The 21042-nt window shown below is 42.7% G+C and overlaps 1 protein-coding gene across 19 annotated transcripts in view; it reads right to left on the bottom strand.

The window, feature by feature from the left end:
- Positions 1 to 1773: 1773 nt before the first annotated feature.
- Positions 1774 to 21042, bottom strand: part of LOC109870016 (pleckstrin homology domain containing, family A member 6) — a 180572-nt gene continuing 161303 nt past the window's right edge. For all 19 annotated transcript variants that reach the window (XM_031825423.1, XM_031825398.1, XM_031825379.1 and 16 more), the window contains 4 exons: positions 11360 to 11493; positions 10958 to 11115; positions 6807 to 6914; positions 1774 to 5069 (listed from right to left, as the gene is read on the bottom strand). In XM_031825423.1, coding sequence (XP_031681283.1) covers positions 6817 to 6914; positions 10958 to 11115; positions 11360 to 11493 — 390 coding nt within the window. In that variant the 3' untranslated portion in view covers positions 1774 to 5069; positions 6807 to 6816. The remainder of the gene's footprint in view (positions 5070 to 6806; positions 6915 to 10957; positions 11116 to 11359; positions 11494 to 21042) is intronic.

Raw genomic sequence — 21042 nt, 5'->3', positions numbered from 1 at the left:
CTGCATACTTTTTTACTAAACATTACATCATAAATATTATGCGGCGATGAGTACATACTATCGGAGAGCATCTGCGATATGTGAGTTGGCCATGTCCCGCTAGTCATATGTCAAAACAAATCATTGAAAGAGAACTGAAGGTTACTTGCTCAACCCCAGTTCTAAGATACCACATTCATGAATTGGCAAGACTGTGAGGATGTTGGTTATGCTTGATAATGATCAGAGGGGCAGGCGAGTGGCTGTTCAGTCTGAGGGGAGGGGCTCCTTCATTCTCCACTTTCCCTGTCTGTCTCCGAAAGAAGTGCGTGATTAGTTATTTGAGCTGCTTAGAGATTCTGGTGAATCCCACTAGTGAGAAGTCTCACTTTTATTATCAGAGAACAGGGGTTACACAAGTAACCTTCATTTTTCTGAAGGCTTTGTCATCTGATTGGATTGTCTGAGAGACTCTTCTCTCTATCATGATCAATAAATTCACTGTTTTCACAGACTCTGTGGGATTGTTATGGCATGGTTATAATATTTTCAAAGAGGCTACAGGCACCACATGGTCTTACAAGAAACAAGATATCCAGCATACATTGGCGCATACACAGACCCTAGAGAGTTTAATCCCATCTCAACCTGTTTCTGAGTAATGACTCAGGCAAAAGGCAGGTGGTCTCCCTACAAAGGACAAATATTGGCAAAGCAGCAGGACTGTCTTTGTCCACAGTGTGGAAGCTCACTTAGTACTCTCTCTCTCTGTGTGTGTGAGAGACATGCAGATGCATGAAGACAGACAGTCAGAGTGAGGGAGAGAGAGCTCTGTGTGAACTGTTGATTGAATCAAGGTGATTGTGATGTTTTTATATAGGTCCCTCTTGAGGAAGGCTTGGGTCATTACCAGTAGTCCAAATACCATCCAATACACAGAGCCACAAGCCGCATCCGAATTCCCATACTAGCGTACTACATACTTAAATTGCATAGTATGTACTCATCGTCACGCACTATTTATTACGTCATGTTTAGTAAAAGGTACGCAGTATGCCACGGCCGTAGCGTACTACTTTGCTATGGATTCGGATATATAACTGGCTAGCTAGGTTAAATATGAAGTTGCCGCTCAACAACAGCAAGCTTATCAGATATTCAGTTAACTTCAAATCCTACTAAAGCAGGATTGCACTGTTGGTGTGAAACTCCAGAAAAGTTTACAATGCATTCATACTACCTGAGAAGCCAAAATGATTGACATTGAAATGTCACATACTATTTTTCTCATACTCAAATGGCGGACAATTTAGGATGCTAGTATTGGTGTTTGGACTGCCACTAAACAGAGTTTGGCATACTAATCTATGTGTTTGCAACACATTTCTTTGACAATAACAGTATTTTGGGGGGATTTTTTGTTGTTGTTGCCAGATATAAAATGGTGATCTTTCAATAGAAGTTTAAAAGTCGGAGTTTGCCAAACACTACAACTAGGCTACTCATGCCAGTAAGAAGAAACAGATGATAGCTTTGCCTTATAATAATTCAAATATACTTCATTGGAGTGTGTAAATGAGTTACCTATGAAGTCCAGTATTGTTGACCATATAGCACAGTCCAGAAAGTGTTCTCAATGCGAGCCCCATAATTTCACCATGTCCGGGTCTCCATCATCTTTCAGTCAAATTTGTACGAGACACAGGATAATTTTTTTTCCAAAGGAATACTGAAAGTCAAATGACAGGTGATTTCATACTGTGTCTTCCACACATCCAGTCAGTCTTCAAAGTCTACATGATATCATCAGGTTTATTTATCAGACATACACATAGAATAGAATATAACAAAGTCCATATGATATAATATAAGAGTCCTTATGATATAATATAAGAGTCCATATGATATAATGAGTCCTTATGATATTGTCAGTAAAGGTCTATTAATATAACAGACAGAAAGTATGATGATCAGTAGTATAATTATTTTGGCAGTGATACTCAACATCGATAGCATGATCAAAACAATAATGGTAATAATATCAATGATTATGATTATAAGTACGGCGGAATATTCCGAAAACATCTAAAGAGAAACACATACTGTATATATTTGTATACATTCACTTTATTGCAAGAAGGTTTTCCTAAAGCAAGCATATGATTTTTCACTTTTTTATTTGCATAGTTCAAGCATTTTGTGTATTTTCGCCAAAATAGCAACAGTTGATGTTATTATTAAGATATACGTAGTTGAAATGGGAAATATGTACATAGACCAATGTGCTAAATCTTTCAACATCATTATTAGCCATAAATGCTACATTTTTTATCAAATATTGGACACCCCGTATTTGGCTGTTTTGTGTTTCTCAACACATTATGAGGCCAATTGTTCCAAAAATACCAATATTTTCAAAATCATCTTTAAACCAGGGCCTTCAAGACAAATCTTAAAAGCAAATTAAAAAAATATTTTAGCAATAATCATTTTTCCCCAATATTGTGAAAAACGCAAAACATTCCTGATTACATGCTAAAAATGTAACCTGTCGGCTGAAACCTTATTTTAGTCATCAAATACCCATGAGTCTAAAAAAATATGTACTGCATCTTTTGACCTTAGTTGTCCCTTTCTCAAACAAGAAAAAAATATAACTATTTTCTTCAGACTTTTTAAAAGATTTTTTAATAATAATCTGCTATGTGTACACAAATGTTTCCCTTGCCTCCAAACATGATGGCTTGAGTCTGAAGAAAGACATCCTCTTATACAGACACAGCATTGCCTCTGAGCCAATATGACAAAGGGGGAGAAACGAATGGATGGAGGAAAAAAGACAGAGAAGGAGAGATGGGTAGATTGCGAGGGAGGAATGTAGACAGAAATAGAAAGGGCTGCGCTTTCAGAAGGGCCACAGGTTAAATCTGGAGACGCTAACAGTGATCGACTGACAAACAAAATGTTCCTTATTAAGAGACAGCCAAAATGCAAAGGATGGGTCGGCAACTCATATTAGAGGACAGGAGGACGACGAGGATGATGCACATACCTGCACCATGATACATCCTCCACTTAGAATGTGGAGTGACTTGTCATATACGTGTATAATATATGAGTTCCTCCAACCCTGACCAGGACAGCCATATGTCTATATATTTCTGTGTCTATCTATCTCTCACCCAAAGTGGTTGATCACGTTAGAAGTGATGGTTCATAGAAAAATAATTAGATGTATTTTGAGAGGTAAAAACGTATTGATCAGAATAAACGATCTCTATATGCTAAAAAGGTTCAGTCTTCAACATAGCACTGTATAATATTAGGGATATGATACATGTAGGATGCATTTAGCTTTCTGATATGTACACACTGTAAGTTGGCTGTGATGCAGGTTGCTGGCCCATCTTAACACAAACAAGTGTTTCAACTAGCAGACTTATTCTAAGGTCACTTCTTTTCTTTTTTTTACTGACGTCTTTCCACATACTATATACTGTACTGTATATATATATATAAATGTAGATATAGAGAGATTTTATCTACACATGTATCTATTGACATACTGTACCACTGAAGTAAGGTATTATAGCAGTGAGAGAACTAAGAGGAGTACAATGGCTTTAATGCCAATGGTGTGTGGGCTGTACTCACATCAAGACACACAGTTACCAGAGAACTAACAGTGGTTTCAGAGTGAGGCAGGATAGGTCTTCCTGCAGACAGTCACACAGATACACATATAGGTCCCAACCAGCCCTGGGTGTAGGACGGGAAAGGGGACAGAGGGGGTGTAGCCTAGCCTGGAGAAAAGGTTGGGAGGCAGGCGTCACAGTGGGTTAGGTGTTCAATAGGTGTGTACCTCACCTGGGATGAAAGGTGTTGGAAGGAATCGAAGGGAGACTCATGCAAACACTGCTGTACACCAATTTCCTGCGACCACTGTATTGAGGGGAGGGGGGGGGGTTACTTTCATACAGTACAGCTTTCCCACTAATGGCCTCTGAAGACGACGCCAGGAAGTCGAAGGGCAAGGGCTGTTTAACTGAGTTTGAAACAATTACCTGGGAGCCAATCAGAAACCAAACAACATTGGCCATTTCCTGTTGTGTCAGGGTTTCCCCAAACTCGATCCTGAATCAGGATGTTTAGTGCTAGGGCAAAAAACAAAATGTCCTCCCAGGGGGGCCCCAGGATCGAGTTTGGGAAACCCTATGTTATGTTACTGTTCCCACTCCTATCTCTCTTTATGGTTCTTGAACTACCATCTGTCCGCCTCCTCTTCTGTGACCATTTCCTGTTACACTGTAACATCAGCCTCTGATTGGTTCTACTGCTCTCTGCACCAATAAGAAGCTCTCACTCCCCAGTCCCTCTTCCTGAAGTCCAGCTCCGGCAGTCCTAATCCCTCTTCATCTTAACAGAGATCCGTGCATCACGTACGTTAAGTCCCCTCCTGAACCGTTCAGTCACAGAACTCTACTGTCCTGGGCTTCAAGTCTCTGTGGACCTTCTAATCTCTCTATAGCATACACCTTTCCTGAGCTGAGTAACGGAGAAAAACTGTTGAAACGGTCTCACTGTCAGTGTAGCATGGAGGAGAGCATGTTTGAGTGCTGTATACATCCCCTGGTTTCTGGCTAGCTTAGTAGTATCAAATGCTGTGTCAAACGCATCATCCCCAAAATAGTGAAACATGACAGCATTGTGTTTTATTTGCATTTGTTTAGTTTGCGTTACCTGCCCTTATAGAGATGCTATTTTCTGCCAGGCCTAGACTAAGAAGAATTGTGTAAGTGTGGTGAAGGATAGAGAGAGAGTGGAGGGTGCTGTTATAGACCCCCTTGTGGTGGGAGGTGTGGGCCTCCATCATAGTCTGTTTGCCTTGAAAAAGTCCTCAGGTGGTCAACTTCCCAAACTTCCTGTGACCGCTTCATGTTTCCGGTTGTGTTGTTGTGGAGGTCATTGGGTTTATACACCGGCGGGCAGGTGGTCTGGGAGATTAACCAGTTTCTTTGGGCATTTTTTTTATATTCCAGTGGATCCTCAGAAGGACGCTCCGTCAAACTTGACGGCAGCCAGAGCTTGAGCTAGAGATGAAAGAGAGCGAGATGAGAGAGAGAAAACATACTTTAATCCCAGTAAAACTCACTTTTACAAAACACTCAAACAAAGACACAATGAAAATTGAAAGCAGAGAAAGGAAATGTTTCCAGACTCAGATGAGTTCCCTTTCTGCTATTTGTTTGTGTAACTCTCTAAATGCTTATTTGACCACAGGACAACTCTCTGTGCTGCCTCGTTTTGGTAAACCACTCCACTTCAGGCCAGTTTGTACCAATCACTGCTGAGGGTTCTGTCGTTGAGTACAGGATGTGCCCCTTTTATCTTTAAGAGTGGTTATTGAGGCGACTCAATAGATGTTACAACAAGGCTGAGAAAGCTGCAGTGCAACATCGACTTGAGTCATTTTCCACTGAACATACTCTGCATGGTTGCAATTTGGGTACAAGTCCACAATGGTGCTTTTCACCTTCTTACTTGTTAGAAATGACAGCTCTGTCGGCTCTCTGCATTTCTCTACACTCGCATTAACATCTGCTAACCATATGTATGTGACCAATATCATTTGATTTGATGAACTAACATCATCTTGAAAACAACAACAATGGTAATAGAAAGTCATTGAAGTGGGACCGCCGCTTTATATAAAACACTTAGAATCAAACCGTTTGGTGTGAGTATGCAGACAACAGACCCTGAACACCATAAATCAAGCAGAAAGACATTAGGTTGGAACTAACGATACTACCCAAGGACTTCCAGCTCTTTTACGGTATTGCATTGTTGTGCCATTTGTGCAAGTCTGCATTCAATTTGTGCACCTGGGTTTTGGGAAGGGCCATGTGTGACCCTACCAATGTTTAAAAGTAAGGCGGATATCTCAAGATGTTTTTGCCAATATCTCAAGTTGTTTTTGTCAAACACAATGCGGGGAAGTAAATCAGGATCGTTTGTGAGCTGTATGTTTTTGTCCAGGAATGACAGGACCGTGATTATGGTGATTATGGTCATAACCAAGCACATAAGCTAATGAGAAATGACAGAAACGATCTGATATTTGATCCCCGCTGGTCCAAATGGTGCTGACAGGAAGCTTGATCCTCCTATTAGTTTAATGCGACGGCTGTTAGCTTCATGTCTGAAACAGCAGTTTATCATTATTGGCATTTATTGCTGAGTATGTGTTGGACGTGGCAGCCTGGCTTCATTCAAAGAACATAGCTCTAAATTGACTGGTCCATGGCCCCATCTTGAATTACCCCTGCTTAGCACTACTAATTTAACCCTGTGTACAAGTACAGGGTAGATAACTTCACATCTGAGTCAGCTGTCTGCACTCTATCTAACAGCGTCATTTCAGTCTCACTTCCTCTCCGTGTTCTACATCAGCACAAGCTGAGAGACAGATAATCCCGACTTCAGGGGGAGGCCTCCACAAATCTTCAAGGGATATTTTACTGGTAGTAATATACGATTGTCGTACAGTTATTTCGGTATAGTAAACATAAATATTCTGTTAGCACTGTTCATTGAGAGCATTCCAAACCAGTTTTCAGTTAATAAAACAATTGAGTAAAGCAGATAGCAATACAATTTCCACTTGCTGCCATAGGTCAAGACATCACATGAGTGAAAAACTAAGATTCCTGCCCAAACCAGGAGAGGTGAAGGAGGAGGTGTGAGGTAGGAGGTGGGGACCAGAGAGGGGGTGAAGAGGGAAGGGGGGAGGGGGTGCCCGGTGTGGTTGGTGGGCGGGGACTCACCTTCACAGACTCACACCTTCATGATGTGAACGGAGTCGGAGAAGTCGGTGGAGGACGGGGGAGGGGCCAGGTTGGTCGGGGAGGCGGGGAGGCTGGGGGCGCACTGGGCTGGAATGGAATGGGGGTGTGAGGTGAGAACAAGCAAAACAAATAGCAAAACATGAAGGTGTAAAGTAATAATAAAGGGTTGAGGCAGCTACAACAGGGAGGACTGTGCACTCACTCCACCCCACAAGCATAACAGGATATGGTTATGCTTGTGGGGATACACCTGTAGGCATATGGCGCTAAGCCTGTATAGCTTTGTACTGCGTAAGCAATAGAATGTTGCAAGGAAGAAATTGTTACACCTGGATCTGGAGTTTGGCTACACACATTCAGAAGACTTTAGAAAATGAAGCAGTTTGAACAGCTGTTACCTAGATTACATTTACAAAGTAAATGCTTGTAACGACAGAAAGCATCAACGCAAGTAACAAATTGTAGGTAAACTTGCAGAATATATGTGGATAGGATATTATGACTATAAAGATAATATGGTTGAACATTTTGCAAAGTGCTTTTCTGGACGCAAGATAAAACAAAGTCTGCGATCTGGCACCAGCAGCGTAACAGATACGTGGTTTGTACTGAACTCTGTGCAGCTGGACAATAACAGTATCTGTCCAGTCAAGGGTGGACCATGCTCAAAGGTATGGTTTTACGACGGACAGCAGGCAGCACACAGTATGATTGAATACTTAACAGTCCTATGAGACTTGATTAAAAAATATTTGTTTTCCTTCATGTCATCACTTTACATTGACAAATTTATGTTAAATTTCCCATTATCATAATCTGTGATGACTATGCATAAGTGATATGTGGTTGGTTGTGGTAGGGTAGAGACTGAGATAGTGATATGTGGTTGGTTGTGGTAGGGTAGAGACAGAGATAGTGATATGTGGTTGGTTGTGGTAGGGTAGAGACAGAGATAGTGATATGTGGTTGGTTGTGGTAGGTTAGAGACAGAGATAGTGATATGTGGTTGGTTGTGGTAGGGTAGAGACAGAGATAGTGATATGTGGTTGGTTGTGGTAGGGTAGAGACAGAGATAATGATATGTGGTTGGTTGTGGTAGGGTAGAGACAGAGATAGTGATATGTGGTTGGTTGTGGTAGGGTAGAGACAGAGATAGTGATATGTGGTTGGTTGTGGTAGGGTAGAGACAGAGATAGTGATATGTGGTTGGTTGTGGTAGGGTAGAGACAGAGATAGTGATATGTGGTTGGTTGTGGTAGGGTAGAGACAGAGATAGTGATATGTGGTTGGTTGTGGTAGGGTAGAGACAGAGATAGTGATATGTGGTTGGTTGTGGTAGGGTAGAGACAGAGATAGTGATATGTGGTTGGTTGTGGTAGGGTAGAGACAGAGATAGTGATATGTGGTTGGTTGTGGTAGGGTAGAGACAGAGATAGTGATATGTGGTTGTGTCACGTTCTGACCTTTATTTCCTTTGTTTTGTTTTTATTTAGTATGGTCAGGGCGTGAGTTGGGTGGGCAGTCTATATTTGTTTTTCTATGATTTGGGTATTTCTATGTTTCGGCCTAGTATGGTTCTCAATCAGAGGCAGGTGTCATTAGTTGTCTCTGATTGAGAATCATACTTAGGTAGCCTGGGTGTCACTGTGTGTTTGTGGGTGATTGTTCCTGTCTCTGTGTTTGCACCAGATAGGACTGTTTTGAGTTTTCACATTTCTTGTTTTTGTTAGTTTGTTCATGTGAAGGGATTTATTAAAACATGAATCAAAACAACCACGCTGCGCTTTGGTCCGCCTCTCGTTCAGATGAAGAAATCCATGACATAGATAGAGATAGTGATATGTGGTTGGTTGTGGTAGGGTAGAGACAGAGATAGTGAAATGTAGTAAGCGGTGAGAAATTGTGCTGTAGTTTTCAGAAAAAATTTCAATCTCACTATTCATGGGTTGCACCTCCACCACTCATTCATGTCATGCCATTGTTATGAACGTTCTTAAGATTCCTCCAGCATATTGGTGCCAAAAGGGCTACTGAGGGCATTGCTCCAGTGGGGTGGCAGGTAGCCTAGTGGTTAGAGCGTTGGGCCAGTAACTGAAGGTTGCTGGATCGAAACCCCGAGCTGACCAGGTAAAAATCAGTCGATTGCGCGCTGGATTTCGGGTTAGAAGGTCGAGGGTTCGATGCCTGCTCCCTGCCTGTTTCATTACAATATGATAAATGCCTTTAATGGCGTTAACATACTTTACCCCAATATTTTTGTTATTCAGTGATATTCATTCTCACAGCAATGATTAATTCATCCAGCCAGTTGTGGTTAAGAAAACATTCATGCATAGTGATAGGCTTTGCGAAGTGATGGGACATGCCTCGCAAAGTTTAGAACTGCCACAAAGATGGTAACAGTCTAGTAACAGGCGCTGCCTAGCAATCATCACTTTGAAGCATCACATCTAATAAACGCGCATTGCTTATGCTGGATTTGGCTACGACAAGTACTTTTTTTTGGGGGGGGGGGTACAACAAGTGTAAATCCTGTTACCAAAGCCGGACATATCTACGCCGAACTAGTATTTAGGACCAACTTTTTTATGCACAACCGGTGCAAACCACTCCTGGTGTCCAGTCACTGAAGAGGGGCTAAGGAATCTAAAGTACACTATAGTGGCCTGGAAATATGATGTCATTGCTAAAGTGGGCAAATAATTAGTAGGAAACCACTTTTTCATCATTATGATGTCGTCAAATGTACTTTAAAGGAATGGAAATGTTACCATTAGCTAATTAAGTTCATCAAATGCAGCAACGCTAATGTTAGCTAGCTACAATCAGATGCTGTCCCCTCAGTCTTAGCTAGCAAGATAAAGTGCCACTGCATCTAAAGGCAATCTGGCTACATCACAATGATGACAAAAGGTTGTCATACTCATTATTTGCCAACTTTTGACACGTCGTGTTTCCAAGCCCCTGTAATGCACTTTAGATACAATCTTCATCAGCGTCATTTGAGAATGCATTGAGAAGAATACTCAGTTGGGCGTTGAGTCCTAAAACGAATGTCCAAAACAATATTGTGGTCAAACGTGCATCGCATGGACAGAAGTGGACTAGTGAAACAGACAGCGAGACAGCAGGAGCTAGAGATAACAGTTTGGTGAATCTTCCCGATTGGCACCATACTTTCCACAACAATGCATTCTTATTTGGATTTCTCAATGGAAGATGATCATTTTAGAACGCTTGGTGGTAACATGGCGACATTACAGATTCTAAATCTTGGTTCATCTGAGTTGATCATATCTCTGTTAATCTATTGCTCTGGGGACAGGGACAGGTAACGTGTGACATTGTCTTTGGATGCCCTGTGAAATGACAAGGTTTATGAACCCTTTTTGTAGGAGAGGATACAGATCTTTGAATAGCAATGAGTGTAACTGTGACCAGTTTTTTTTTCTTCATTAATGCAATGTGTCGCAAGCTCTAGCAAAACGTTTTGTAATGGAAAATGTACCCGCAAAGACAACGAGAGTTGTTCCTCACACGGTGAGGAACTGAGGGTGTGGTTGGTTTGGGTCAGGTAGTGGACAGTGGATAGTGGAGTATATTGCAGTACAGCAGACAATGAGGGAGTGAAGGAGTGTGCTTGACTGGGTTTAAGCAGCGGATATTTTGCAGACATTTGACAGTGAGATGTAACTAGGGGTTATATTGGGATTTTATTCTTCATGAAACTGGGCCTTAGAAACTTTTCCCCCCAAAATTACTGTATATATTTTATCAAAATATTTTTCTTTCGAACAAGGCAGTTCCACTATGTTCACCTCCAATTTAACCCCTAAAAAGCTGTCATTGATGTTGAGTGTTGAGTGTGTTGCAAACAGGAGAGGGATTGATCATTTCAGTGATTGGTAGAGGAAATGTGTGTCATAGAGGGGAGGAGGGAAGGGGTTTTGGAGGAAGGGGGAGGTGTTTCAGCAACACATCGCCTGTCATCGCTAGGGGGTCCCCTCAGTGGCAGGGGGGCAACAGGGCCACGGTCGGGGTGGACAACGGTAACTGTGAAGGCAGTAACCGTGGTGACAGGGTGGTCGGGGTGGTGGCAGTGGAGCGGCAGGCGGCTGAGGCGTCCTCACCGGAGAGCAGGCGGGAGCGTCGCGAGGCCTCGGCGGCCAGAGCACAGGAGATCTCGATCCTCTTCTCCTGCTCCTGGATCTTCTGCTCTGGGTTGCCCTGGTGATGAGGACCGCCCCCCTCAGTAGGACCGTCCAATAGGGGAACCACATTCTGGAGACTGGAGGGAGAGGGAGAGGTGGCAGGGGAGAGAAGGGTGGGAGAAAGTGTGACAAAGAGAGCAAGAGAAAGGAGATTAAATTATAACTTTTAATACAGAGCATGTGTGTGGCATTTCATAAAACTTATATGAAACAGAAGATGGAGCGGAGAGAAAGTTTAGTCAAAATTTGAGTAAATACACTTCTGTACATATGTGTGAGTGAGAGGTGTGTTGGACAGTAGTTTGTGGTGTCTGTACTTACTTTGATTTGGCAATGAGAGTCTTGATCCTCTCTACTTTCTTCTGTTTCTCCTTCTGCTCTTCTGGGCTGAGAGGAGTGTTGGGCTCCACATCCAGGTAGCGCTCCGGGATCAGAACCTTGTCTGGAGCACAAAGCTGAGGACACCACACATGTCAGAAGAGGTTTTGTAACCTTTTACTTTATGGGCCATTTATACTGAACTAAATATAAATGCAACATGTAAAGTGTTGGTCTCATTTTTCATGAGTTGAAATAAAAGATCCCAGAAATGTTCCATACGCACAAAAAGCATACTTTTCTAAAATGTTTGTTTACATCCCTGTTAGTGAGAATTTCTCCTTTGCCAAGATAATCCATCCACCTGACAAGTGTGGCATATCAAGAAGCTCATTAAACAGCATGATCATTACACAGATGTACCTTGCGCTGGGGACAATAAAAGGACACTAAAATTAGCTCTTTTGTCACACAACACAATGCCACAAATGTCTCAAGTTTTGAGGAAGCTGACTTCCTCAATTCATGCTGACCTCAAGAATGTCCACTAGAGCTGTTGCTAGAGAGTTTAATGTTCATATAAAACTAAGCAATTACCATGTAATTAAAAAATATAAAACAATCACCATATGAGACAGCACTACAGAATGAAGTGTTACTGAAATCACTTCAGGCTGTTATCAAAGTGTTTCATTAACTTTGCATTAAGCGCTAACCCAGCAAACATGTCCAGATTAACACAATGCAGGCTAAAATATTGGCCTCAAGTAGGCTTCCCACATTGGGCCCATGTGCCTTTCCTCATCGAATGGCTTCGGGACATGTCTCTAAATGTCATTGAGTGGGCCAGCCAGAGTCCAGACTTGAACCCCATTGAACATCACTGAAGAGATCTGAAAATAGCTGAGACGCTCCCCATCCAACCTGACAGAGCTTGAGAGGATCTGCAGAGATGAACAGGAGAAACTCCCCAAATAAGGGTGCACCAAGCCATACCCAAGAAGACTTGAGGCTGTAATCGCTACCAAAAGTGCTTTGACAAATTAATGAGTAAAATGACTGAATACTTATGTAAATGTGATATTTCAGTCTAAAAACGTTTTTTTTTGTTTTGTCATTATAGGGTATTGTCTGTAGATTGATGAGAGAAAAAAAAGGCTGTAATGTAACAAAATGTGGAAAAAAATCAAGGGGTCTGAAAACTTTCCGAATGCACTGTATATACAGTACCAGTCAAACGTTTGGATACACACCTACTCATTCAAAGGTTTTTCTTAATTTTTTACTATTTTCTACATTGTAGAATAATAGTGAAGTCATCAAAACTATGAAAAACACACATGGAATCATGTAGTAACCAAAAAAGTGTTTTAGATTCTTCAAAGTAGCCATCATTTGCCTTGATGACAGCTTTGCACAATGTTGGCAATTCTCTCAACCAGCTTCACCTGGAATGCTTTTACAAATGTCTTGAAGGAGTTCCCACATATGCTGAGCACTTGTTGGCTGCTTTTCCTTCACTCTTCACTTAACACCCTGGCCGTCCTACAATCTAAACTAGATGCCCTCAATCTCACACAAATTATCAAGGAACCTACCAGGTACAACCCCAAATCTGTAAACATGGGCACCCTCATAGACATCATCCTGACCAATTTGCCCTCTAAATACACCTCTGCTGTTTTCATCCAGGATCTCAGCGTTCACTGCCTCATTGCCTGCGTCCGCTATGGGTCCGCGGTCAAACGACTACCCCTCATCACTGCTCCCTAAAACTCTTATGCGAGCAGGCCTTTCTAATCAACCTGGCCCGGGTATCCTGGAAGGATATTGACCTCATCCTGTCAGTAGAGGATGCCTGGTTGTTCTTCAAAAGTGCCTTCCTCACCCTCTTAAAAAAGCATGCCCCTTTCAAAAACGGTTATAACTAAGACCAGATATAGCGCTTGGTTCACTCCAGACTTGACTGCCCTTGACCAGCACAAAAACATCCTGCGGCACACTGCACTAGCTTCGAATAGTCCCTGACTTCCCTGTGCAACTTTTCAGGGAAGTCAGGAACCACTATTCAAAGTCAGTTAGGAAAGCAAAGGCTAGCTTTTTCTAACAGAAATTTGCATCCTACAGCACAAATTCCAAAAAGTGTTGGTACACCATGGAGAATAAGAGCACCTCCTCTCAGCTGCCCACTACACTGAGGCTAGGAAACACTGTCACCACTGATAAATCCACGATAATTGAGAATTTCAATAAGCATTTCTCTACTGCGGGCCATGCTTCCCACCTGGCTACCCCAACCCCGGCCAACAACTCTGCAGCTGGGGGGGGGGGGGGGTGCTTTTCCTTCACCCAAATCCAGACAGCTGATGTCCTGAAAGAGCTGCAGAAACTGGATCCCTACAAATCAGCTGGGTTAGACAATCTGGACCCTCTCTTCCTAAAATCATCCGCGCGATTGTCGCAACCACTATTACTAGTCTGTTTAACCTCTCCTTCGTATCGTCTGAGATTCCTAAAGATTGGAAAGCGGCCGCTGTCATCCCCCTCTTCAAAGGGGAGACACTCTAGACCCAAACTGTTACAGACCTAAAGTCTTCGAAAGCCAAGGGAACAAACAGATCCCCGACCATTTCGAATCCCACTGTACCTTCTCCGCAATGGAATCCGGTTTCCGAGCTGGTCACGGGTGCACCTCAGCCACACTCAAGGTCCTAAATTATATCATAATCACCTTCCTGAGCAGGATGACAGCTGCATGGTCCCATGGTGTTTATACTTGCATACTATTGTTTGTACAGATGAACATGGTACCTTCAGGCGTTTGGAAATTTCTCCCAAGGATGAACCAGACTTGTGGAGGTCTACAATTTTTTGGGCTGATTTCTTTAGATTTTCCCATGATGTCAAGCAAAGAGGCACTGAGTTTGAAGGTATGCCTTGAAATACATCCACAGGTACACCTCCAATTGACTCAAATTTTGTCAATTAGCCTGTCAGAAGCTTCTAAAGACATTTTTAAAAATCTGTAATTTTCCAAGCTGTTTAAAGGCACAGTCAACTTAGTGTATGTAAACTTCTGACCCACTGGAATTATGATATAAGAGAAAAATCTGTATGTAAACAATTGTTGGAAAAATTACTTGTGTCATGCACAAAGTAGATATCCTAACTGACTTGCCAAAACGATAACAAGAAATTTGTGGAGTGGTTGAAAAACTAGTTTTAATGACTCCAACCTAAGTGTATGTAAACTTTCGAATTCAACTGTATCAATGATGTCGCTCTTGTTAATTCTTTGATCCACCTCTACACAGACGGCACCATTCTGTATACATCTGGCCCTTCTTTGGACACTGTGTTAACAAACCTCAAACCAAGCTTCAATGCTACATAACACTCCTTCCGTGGCCTCCAACTCCTCTTAAACTATTCTTCCAGACTCATATTAAGAATCTCCCATCCCAAAATAAATCTAGAATTGGCTTCCTATTTCGCAACAACGCCTACTTCACTCATGCTGCCAAACATATCCTCGTAAAACTGACTATCCTGCCGATCCTTGACTTCGGCGATGTCCTTTACAAAATAACCTCCAACATTCTACTCAAAAAATTGGACGCAGTCTATCACAGTGCCATCCGTTTTGTCACCAAAGCCCCATATACTACCCACCATTGTGACCTGTATGCTCTCGTTGGCTGGTCCTCGCTTCATATTTGTCGCCAAACCCACTGGCTCCAGGTCATCTATAAGTCTTTGCTAGGTAAAGATGTGCCTTATCTCAGCTCACTGGTCAACATAGCAACACCCACCCGTAGCACACGCTCCAGCAGGTATATTTCACTGGTCATCCCCAAAGCCAACACCTGCTTTGGCTGCCTTTCCTTACAGTTCTCTGCTGCCAATGACTGGAACAAATTGCAAAAATCCCTGAAGCTGGAGACGTATATCTCCCTCACTAAATTCAAGCATCGGCTGTCAGAGCAGTTTACCGATTGCTGCCGCTGTACACAGCCCATCTGTAAATAGCCCATGCAACCAACTATCTCCATATATATAGTTTTTCTACTTGCACATCCTCATCTGTACATCTATCACTCCAGTGGTAAGTGATAAATTGTAATAACTTCACCACTATGGCCTATTTATTGCCTTACCTCTTTACTTCATTTGCACACACTGTATACAGATTTTCTATTGTGTTATTGACTGTACGTTTGTTTATCCCATGTGTAACTAACTCTTTGTTGTTGTTTTTGTCGCACTGCTTTACTTTATCTTGGCCAGGTCACTTTTGTAAATGAAATAAAACATTTAAACTCATCCCAAACCATCTCAATTGGGTTGAGGTCGGGTGCTTGTGGAGGCCAGTTAATCTGATGCAGCACTCCATCACTCTCCTTCTAATAGCCCGTACACAGCCTGGAGGTGTGTTGGGTCATTGTCCTGTTGATAAACAAATGATAGTCCCACAAGCGCAAACCAGATGGGATGGCGTATCACTGCAGAAAGCTGTGGTAGCCATGCTGGTTAAGTGTGCCTTGAATTCAAAAGAATTACAGACAGTGTCACCAGCAAAGCATCCCCACACCATGACACCTCTTCCTCCATGCTTCAGGGTGGGGACTACACATGCAGAGATCATCTGTTCACCTACTCTGCATCTCACAAAGACACAGCAGTTGGAACCAAAAATCACGAGCTTCGACTCATCAGATCAAAGGACAGATTTCCACCGGTCTTATGTCCATTGTTCGTGTTTCTTTGCCCAAGCAAGTCTCTTATTATTGGTGTCTTTTTAGTCATGGTTTCTTTGCAGCAATTCGACTATGAAGACCTGATTCACGCAGTGTCCACTCAACAGTTGATGTTCAGATGTGTCTGTTACTTGAATTCTGTGAAGCATTTATTGGGCTGCAATTTCTGAGTCTGGTAACTCCAATGAACTTATCCTCTGCAGAATACGTAACTCTGGGTCTTCCTTTCCTGTGGCAGTCCTCAGGAGAGCCAGTTTCATTATAACGCTTGATGGTTTTTGTGACTGAACTTGAAGAAATTTTAAAAGTTCTTGAAATGTTCCGTTTTGACTGACCTTTGTGTCTTAAAGTAATGATGGATTGTCATTTCTCTTTGCTTATTTGAGCTGTTCTTGCCATAATATGGACTTGGTCTGTATACCACCCCTACCTTGTCACAACACAACTGATTTGCTCAAATACATTAAGAAGGAAGGAAAGAAGGAAAGAAATTCCACAAATTAACTTTTTATAAGGCACACCTCTTACAATTTTCAAACGTGAGTTCCACATTTCTTCAACGGTCGCCCCAGAGGGAGTTGTTTTATGCACGTGATGTCAGTATGCACTCACTGTTCCAAAATGTCATTGTTACGCAACAGAACAGTTAACACGAGCTACCTATTAATTATCTAAAGGGTATGTTTCAACTTGTCAATGTCACGCCCTGACCTTAGATATCTGTTTTCTTTATATTTTGGTTAGGTCAGGGTGTGACTAGGGTGGGTACGCCAGTTTTTGTATTGTCTAGGGTTTTTGTATGTCTAGGGTTGTTGTAGGTCTAGGGGTTTTTGTATTTCTATGTTGGCCTGATATGGTTCTCAATCAGAGACAGCTGTTTATCGTTGTCTCTGATTGGGGATCATATTTAGGCAGCCATTTCCCCTTTGTGTTTTGTGGGATCTTGTCTATGTGTAGTTGCCTGTCAGCACTCGTTTGTATAGCTTCATGTTTCGTTTTGTTATTTTGTTCAGTGTTTCATTCTTTTAATAAATAAGAATGGACGCATACAACGCTGCGCCTTGGTCCGATCCTTATAACGAACGTGACAGAAGATCCCACCAACAAAGGAACAAGCAGGGTATTCAGGAGGAATGGACCTGGGAAGAGATTCTGGATGGAGCAGGACCCTGGACGCAGGCTGGGGAGTATCGCCATCCTAAGGAAGCGATAGAGGCAGCGAAAGCGGAACGGAGATATTATGAGGAGTTGTACCAATGAGACAAGCACGAGAGGCAGCCCCATAAAATGTTTTTGGGGGGGCACACGGGGAGATTGGCTGAGTCAGGTTGGAGACCTGAGCCAAGTCCTCGTGCTTACCGTGGGGAGTGTGTGACTGGTCAGACACCATGTTATGCAGTGATGCGCACGGTGTCTCCACAGTTCGCATTCATAGCCCGGTGCGCTCTATTCCAGCTCCTCGCATTTGCCGGGCTAGAATGAGAATCCAGCCAGGGCGGATGGTCCCGGCTCAGCACTCCTGGTCTCCAGTACACCTCCTTGGACCAGGATATCCTGCGCCGGCTCTGCGTACTGTGTCTCCGGTGCGTCTGCACAGCCGAGTGCGTCCTGTGCTAGCGCCCCGCACTGGCCGGGCTCAAGTGAGCATCCGGCCAGGACGCATTGTGCCAGCTCTACGCTCCAGATCTCCAGTGCGCCTCCACAGTCCAGTACGTACTGTGCCTGCTCCCCGCACTCACCCTGAAGTGCGTGTCAACAACCAGGTACCACCAGTGCCGGCACCATGCACAGGTGGGGGGGGGGGGGGTACTGTTATGACCTTAGATATCTGTTTTCTTTATATTTTGGTTAGGTCAGGGTGTGACTAGGGTGGGTACGCCAGTTTTTGTATTGTCTAGGGTTTTTGTATGTCTAGGGTTGTTGTAGGTCTCTGGGTTTTTGTATTTCTATGTTGGCCTGATATCAAGTATGAAGACATTTGCGCAGTCTTGCTGGCGCTCACATTGCCTGTCTTGTTGTTTTCCTTACACAAAATAACTTTGGACATCCTATTAAAGTAAGTGCCTTATTTTCCATATCATGTTGTCGCAGCAGGGTAGCCTAGTGGTTAGAGCGTTGGACTAGTAACCGGAAGGTTGCAAGTTCAAACCCCCGAGCTGACAAGGTACAAATCTGTCGTTCTGCCCCTGAACAGGCAGTTAACCCACTGTTCCTAGGCCATCATTGAAAATAAGAATTTGTTCTTAACTGACTTGCCTGGTTAAATAACGTAAACATTTAAAAAATCTACTGTAGCATACAGTATGTGTGTATGGAGCATAATGTATTTAGAATTTTATTCACATGTTTCCAAGAACTGGTGAAATATAATGCATTCCGATTATTGCATAGATTGTAATGGACACTATGATGTATGTAAAATACTTTTATGAAGGTGGTACTGATTGTAATGAGATAAGCTATTTGCCAGCTATGTGTGGCACCATGTTTGTTGACATTAAACAATGCCTTCTGGGTGTCACGTAAATGTCTGTCAGACCAAAGATGTTATAATGAGGGGAAGGAATGGTTCACTCATCTTTTGGGTAAACTTACAGAAGTGAAGAAAGGGAAGTGAATGATCATAATGACACACCCCCCTTCAACAAGCATACTGCAAACAGACCAAACTCATCTTGTCTTCTCTTATTATCTTTGGTTGATGCGAAAAACAAATATGGCGGTGCACACAAACTACCCTTCATCGGATTACTTTTCGATTTCTAGAAAGCATTTTACTCAATTATTCAATCAATCAATGTTGAGCTCACCTGTGATGTGATTCATTGTGAATAGTAATTGATGTTAGCTAATTCATATCTTTGGACACTGTGTTAACAACCCTCCAGGCAAGCTTCAATGCCATACAACTCTCCTTCCGTGGCCTCCAATTGCTCTTAAATACAAGTAAAACTAAATGCATACTCTTCAACCGATCGCTACCTGCACCTACCCGCCTGTCCAACATCACTACTCTGGACGGCTCTGACTTAGAATACGTGGACAACTACAAATACTTAGGTGTCTGGTTAGACTGTAAACTCTCCTTCCAGACCCATATCAAACATCTCCAATCCAAAGTTAAATCTAGGATTGGCTTCCTATTTCGCAACAAAGCATCCTTCACTCATGCTGCCAAACATACCCTTGTAAAACTGACCATCCTACCAATCCTCGACTTTGGCGATGTCATTTACAAAATAGCCTCCAATACCCTACTCAACCAATTGGATGCAGTCTATCACAGTGCAATCCGTTTTGTCACCAAAGCCCCATATACTACCCACCATTGCGACCTGTACGCTCTCGTTGGCTGGCCCTCGCTTCATACTCGTCGCCAAACCCACTGGCTCCATGCCATCTACAAGACCCTGCCAGGTAAAGTCCCCCCTTATCTCAGCTCGCTGGTCACCATAGCATCTCCCACCTGTAGCACACGCTCCAGCAGGTATATCTCTCTAGTCACCCCCAAAACCAATTATTTATTTGGCCGCCTCTCCTTCCAGTTCTCTGCTGCCAATGAGACTGGAAACACTTACAGTGCCTTTGCGAAAGTATTCGGCCCCCTTGAACTTTGCGACCTTTTGCCACATTTCAGGCTTCAAACATAAAGATATAAAACTGTATTTTTTTGTGAAGAATCAACAACAAGTGGGACACAATCATGAAGTGGAACGACATTTATTGGATATTTCAAACTTTTTTAACAAATCAAAACCTGAAAAATTGGGCGTGCAAAATTATTCAGCCCCCTTAAGTTAATACTTTGTAGCGCCACCTTTTGCTGCGATTACAGCTGTAAGTCGCTTGGGGTATGTCTCTCAGTTTTGCACATCGAGAGACCACATTTTTTCCCCATTCCTCCCTGCAAAACAGCTCGAGCTCAGTGAGGTTGGATGGAGAGCATTTGTGAACAGCAGTTTTCAGTTCTTTCCACAGATTCTCGATTGGATTCAGGTCTGGACTTTGACTTGGCCATTCTAACACCTGGATATGTTTATTTTTGAACCATTCCATTGTAGATTTTGCTTTATGTTTTGGATCATTGTCTTGTTGGAAGACAAATCTCCATCCCAGTCTCAGGTCTTTTGCAGACTCCATCAGGTTTTCTTCCAGAATGGTCCTGTATTTGGCTACATCCATCTTCCCATCAATTTTAACCATCTTCCCTGTCACTGCTGAAGAAAAGCAGGCCCAAACCATGATGCTGCCACCACCATGTTTGACAGTGGGGATGGTGCATTCAGGGTGATGAGCTGTGTTGCTTTTACGCCAAACATAACGTTTTGCATTGTTGCCAAAAAGTTCAATTTTTGTTTCATCTGACCAGAGCAACTTCTTCCACATGTTTGGTGTGTCTCCCAGGTGGCTTGTGGCAAACTTTAAACTACACTTTTTATGGATATCTTTAAGAAATGGCTTTCTTCTTGCCACTCTTCCATAAAGGCCAGATTTGTGCAATATACGACTGATTGTTGTCCTATGGACAGAGTCTCCCACCTCAGCTGTAGATCTCTGCAGTTCATCCAGAGTGATCATGGGCCTCTTAGCTGCATCTCTGATCAGTCTTCTCCTTGTATGAGCTGAAAGTTTAGAGGGACGGCCAGGTCTTGGTAGATTTGCAGTGGTCTGATACTCCTTCCATTTCAATATTATCGCTTGCACAGTGCTCCTTGGGATGTTTAAAGCTTGGGAAATCTTTTTGTATCCAAATCCGGCTTTAAACTTCTTCACAACAGTATCTCGGACCTGCCTGGTGTGTTCCTTGTTCTTCATGATGCTCTCTGCGCTTTTAACGCACCTCTGAGACTATCACAGTGCAGGTGCATTTATACGGAGACTTGATTACACACAGGTGGATTGTATTTATCATCATTAGTCATTTAGGTC

This window comes from Oncorhynchus kisutch, linkage group LG1 (assembly GCF_002021735.2).
Source record: "Oncorhynchus kisutch isolate 150728-3 linkage group LG1, Okis_V2, whole genome shotgun sequence".
Lineage (NCBI taxonomy): Eukaryota > Metazoa > Chordata > Actinopteri > Salmoniformes > Salmonidae > Oncorhynchus > Oncorhynchus kisutch.
This window is presented reverse-complemented; position numbering and strand designations above follow the sequence as displayed.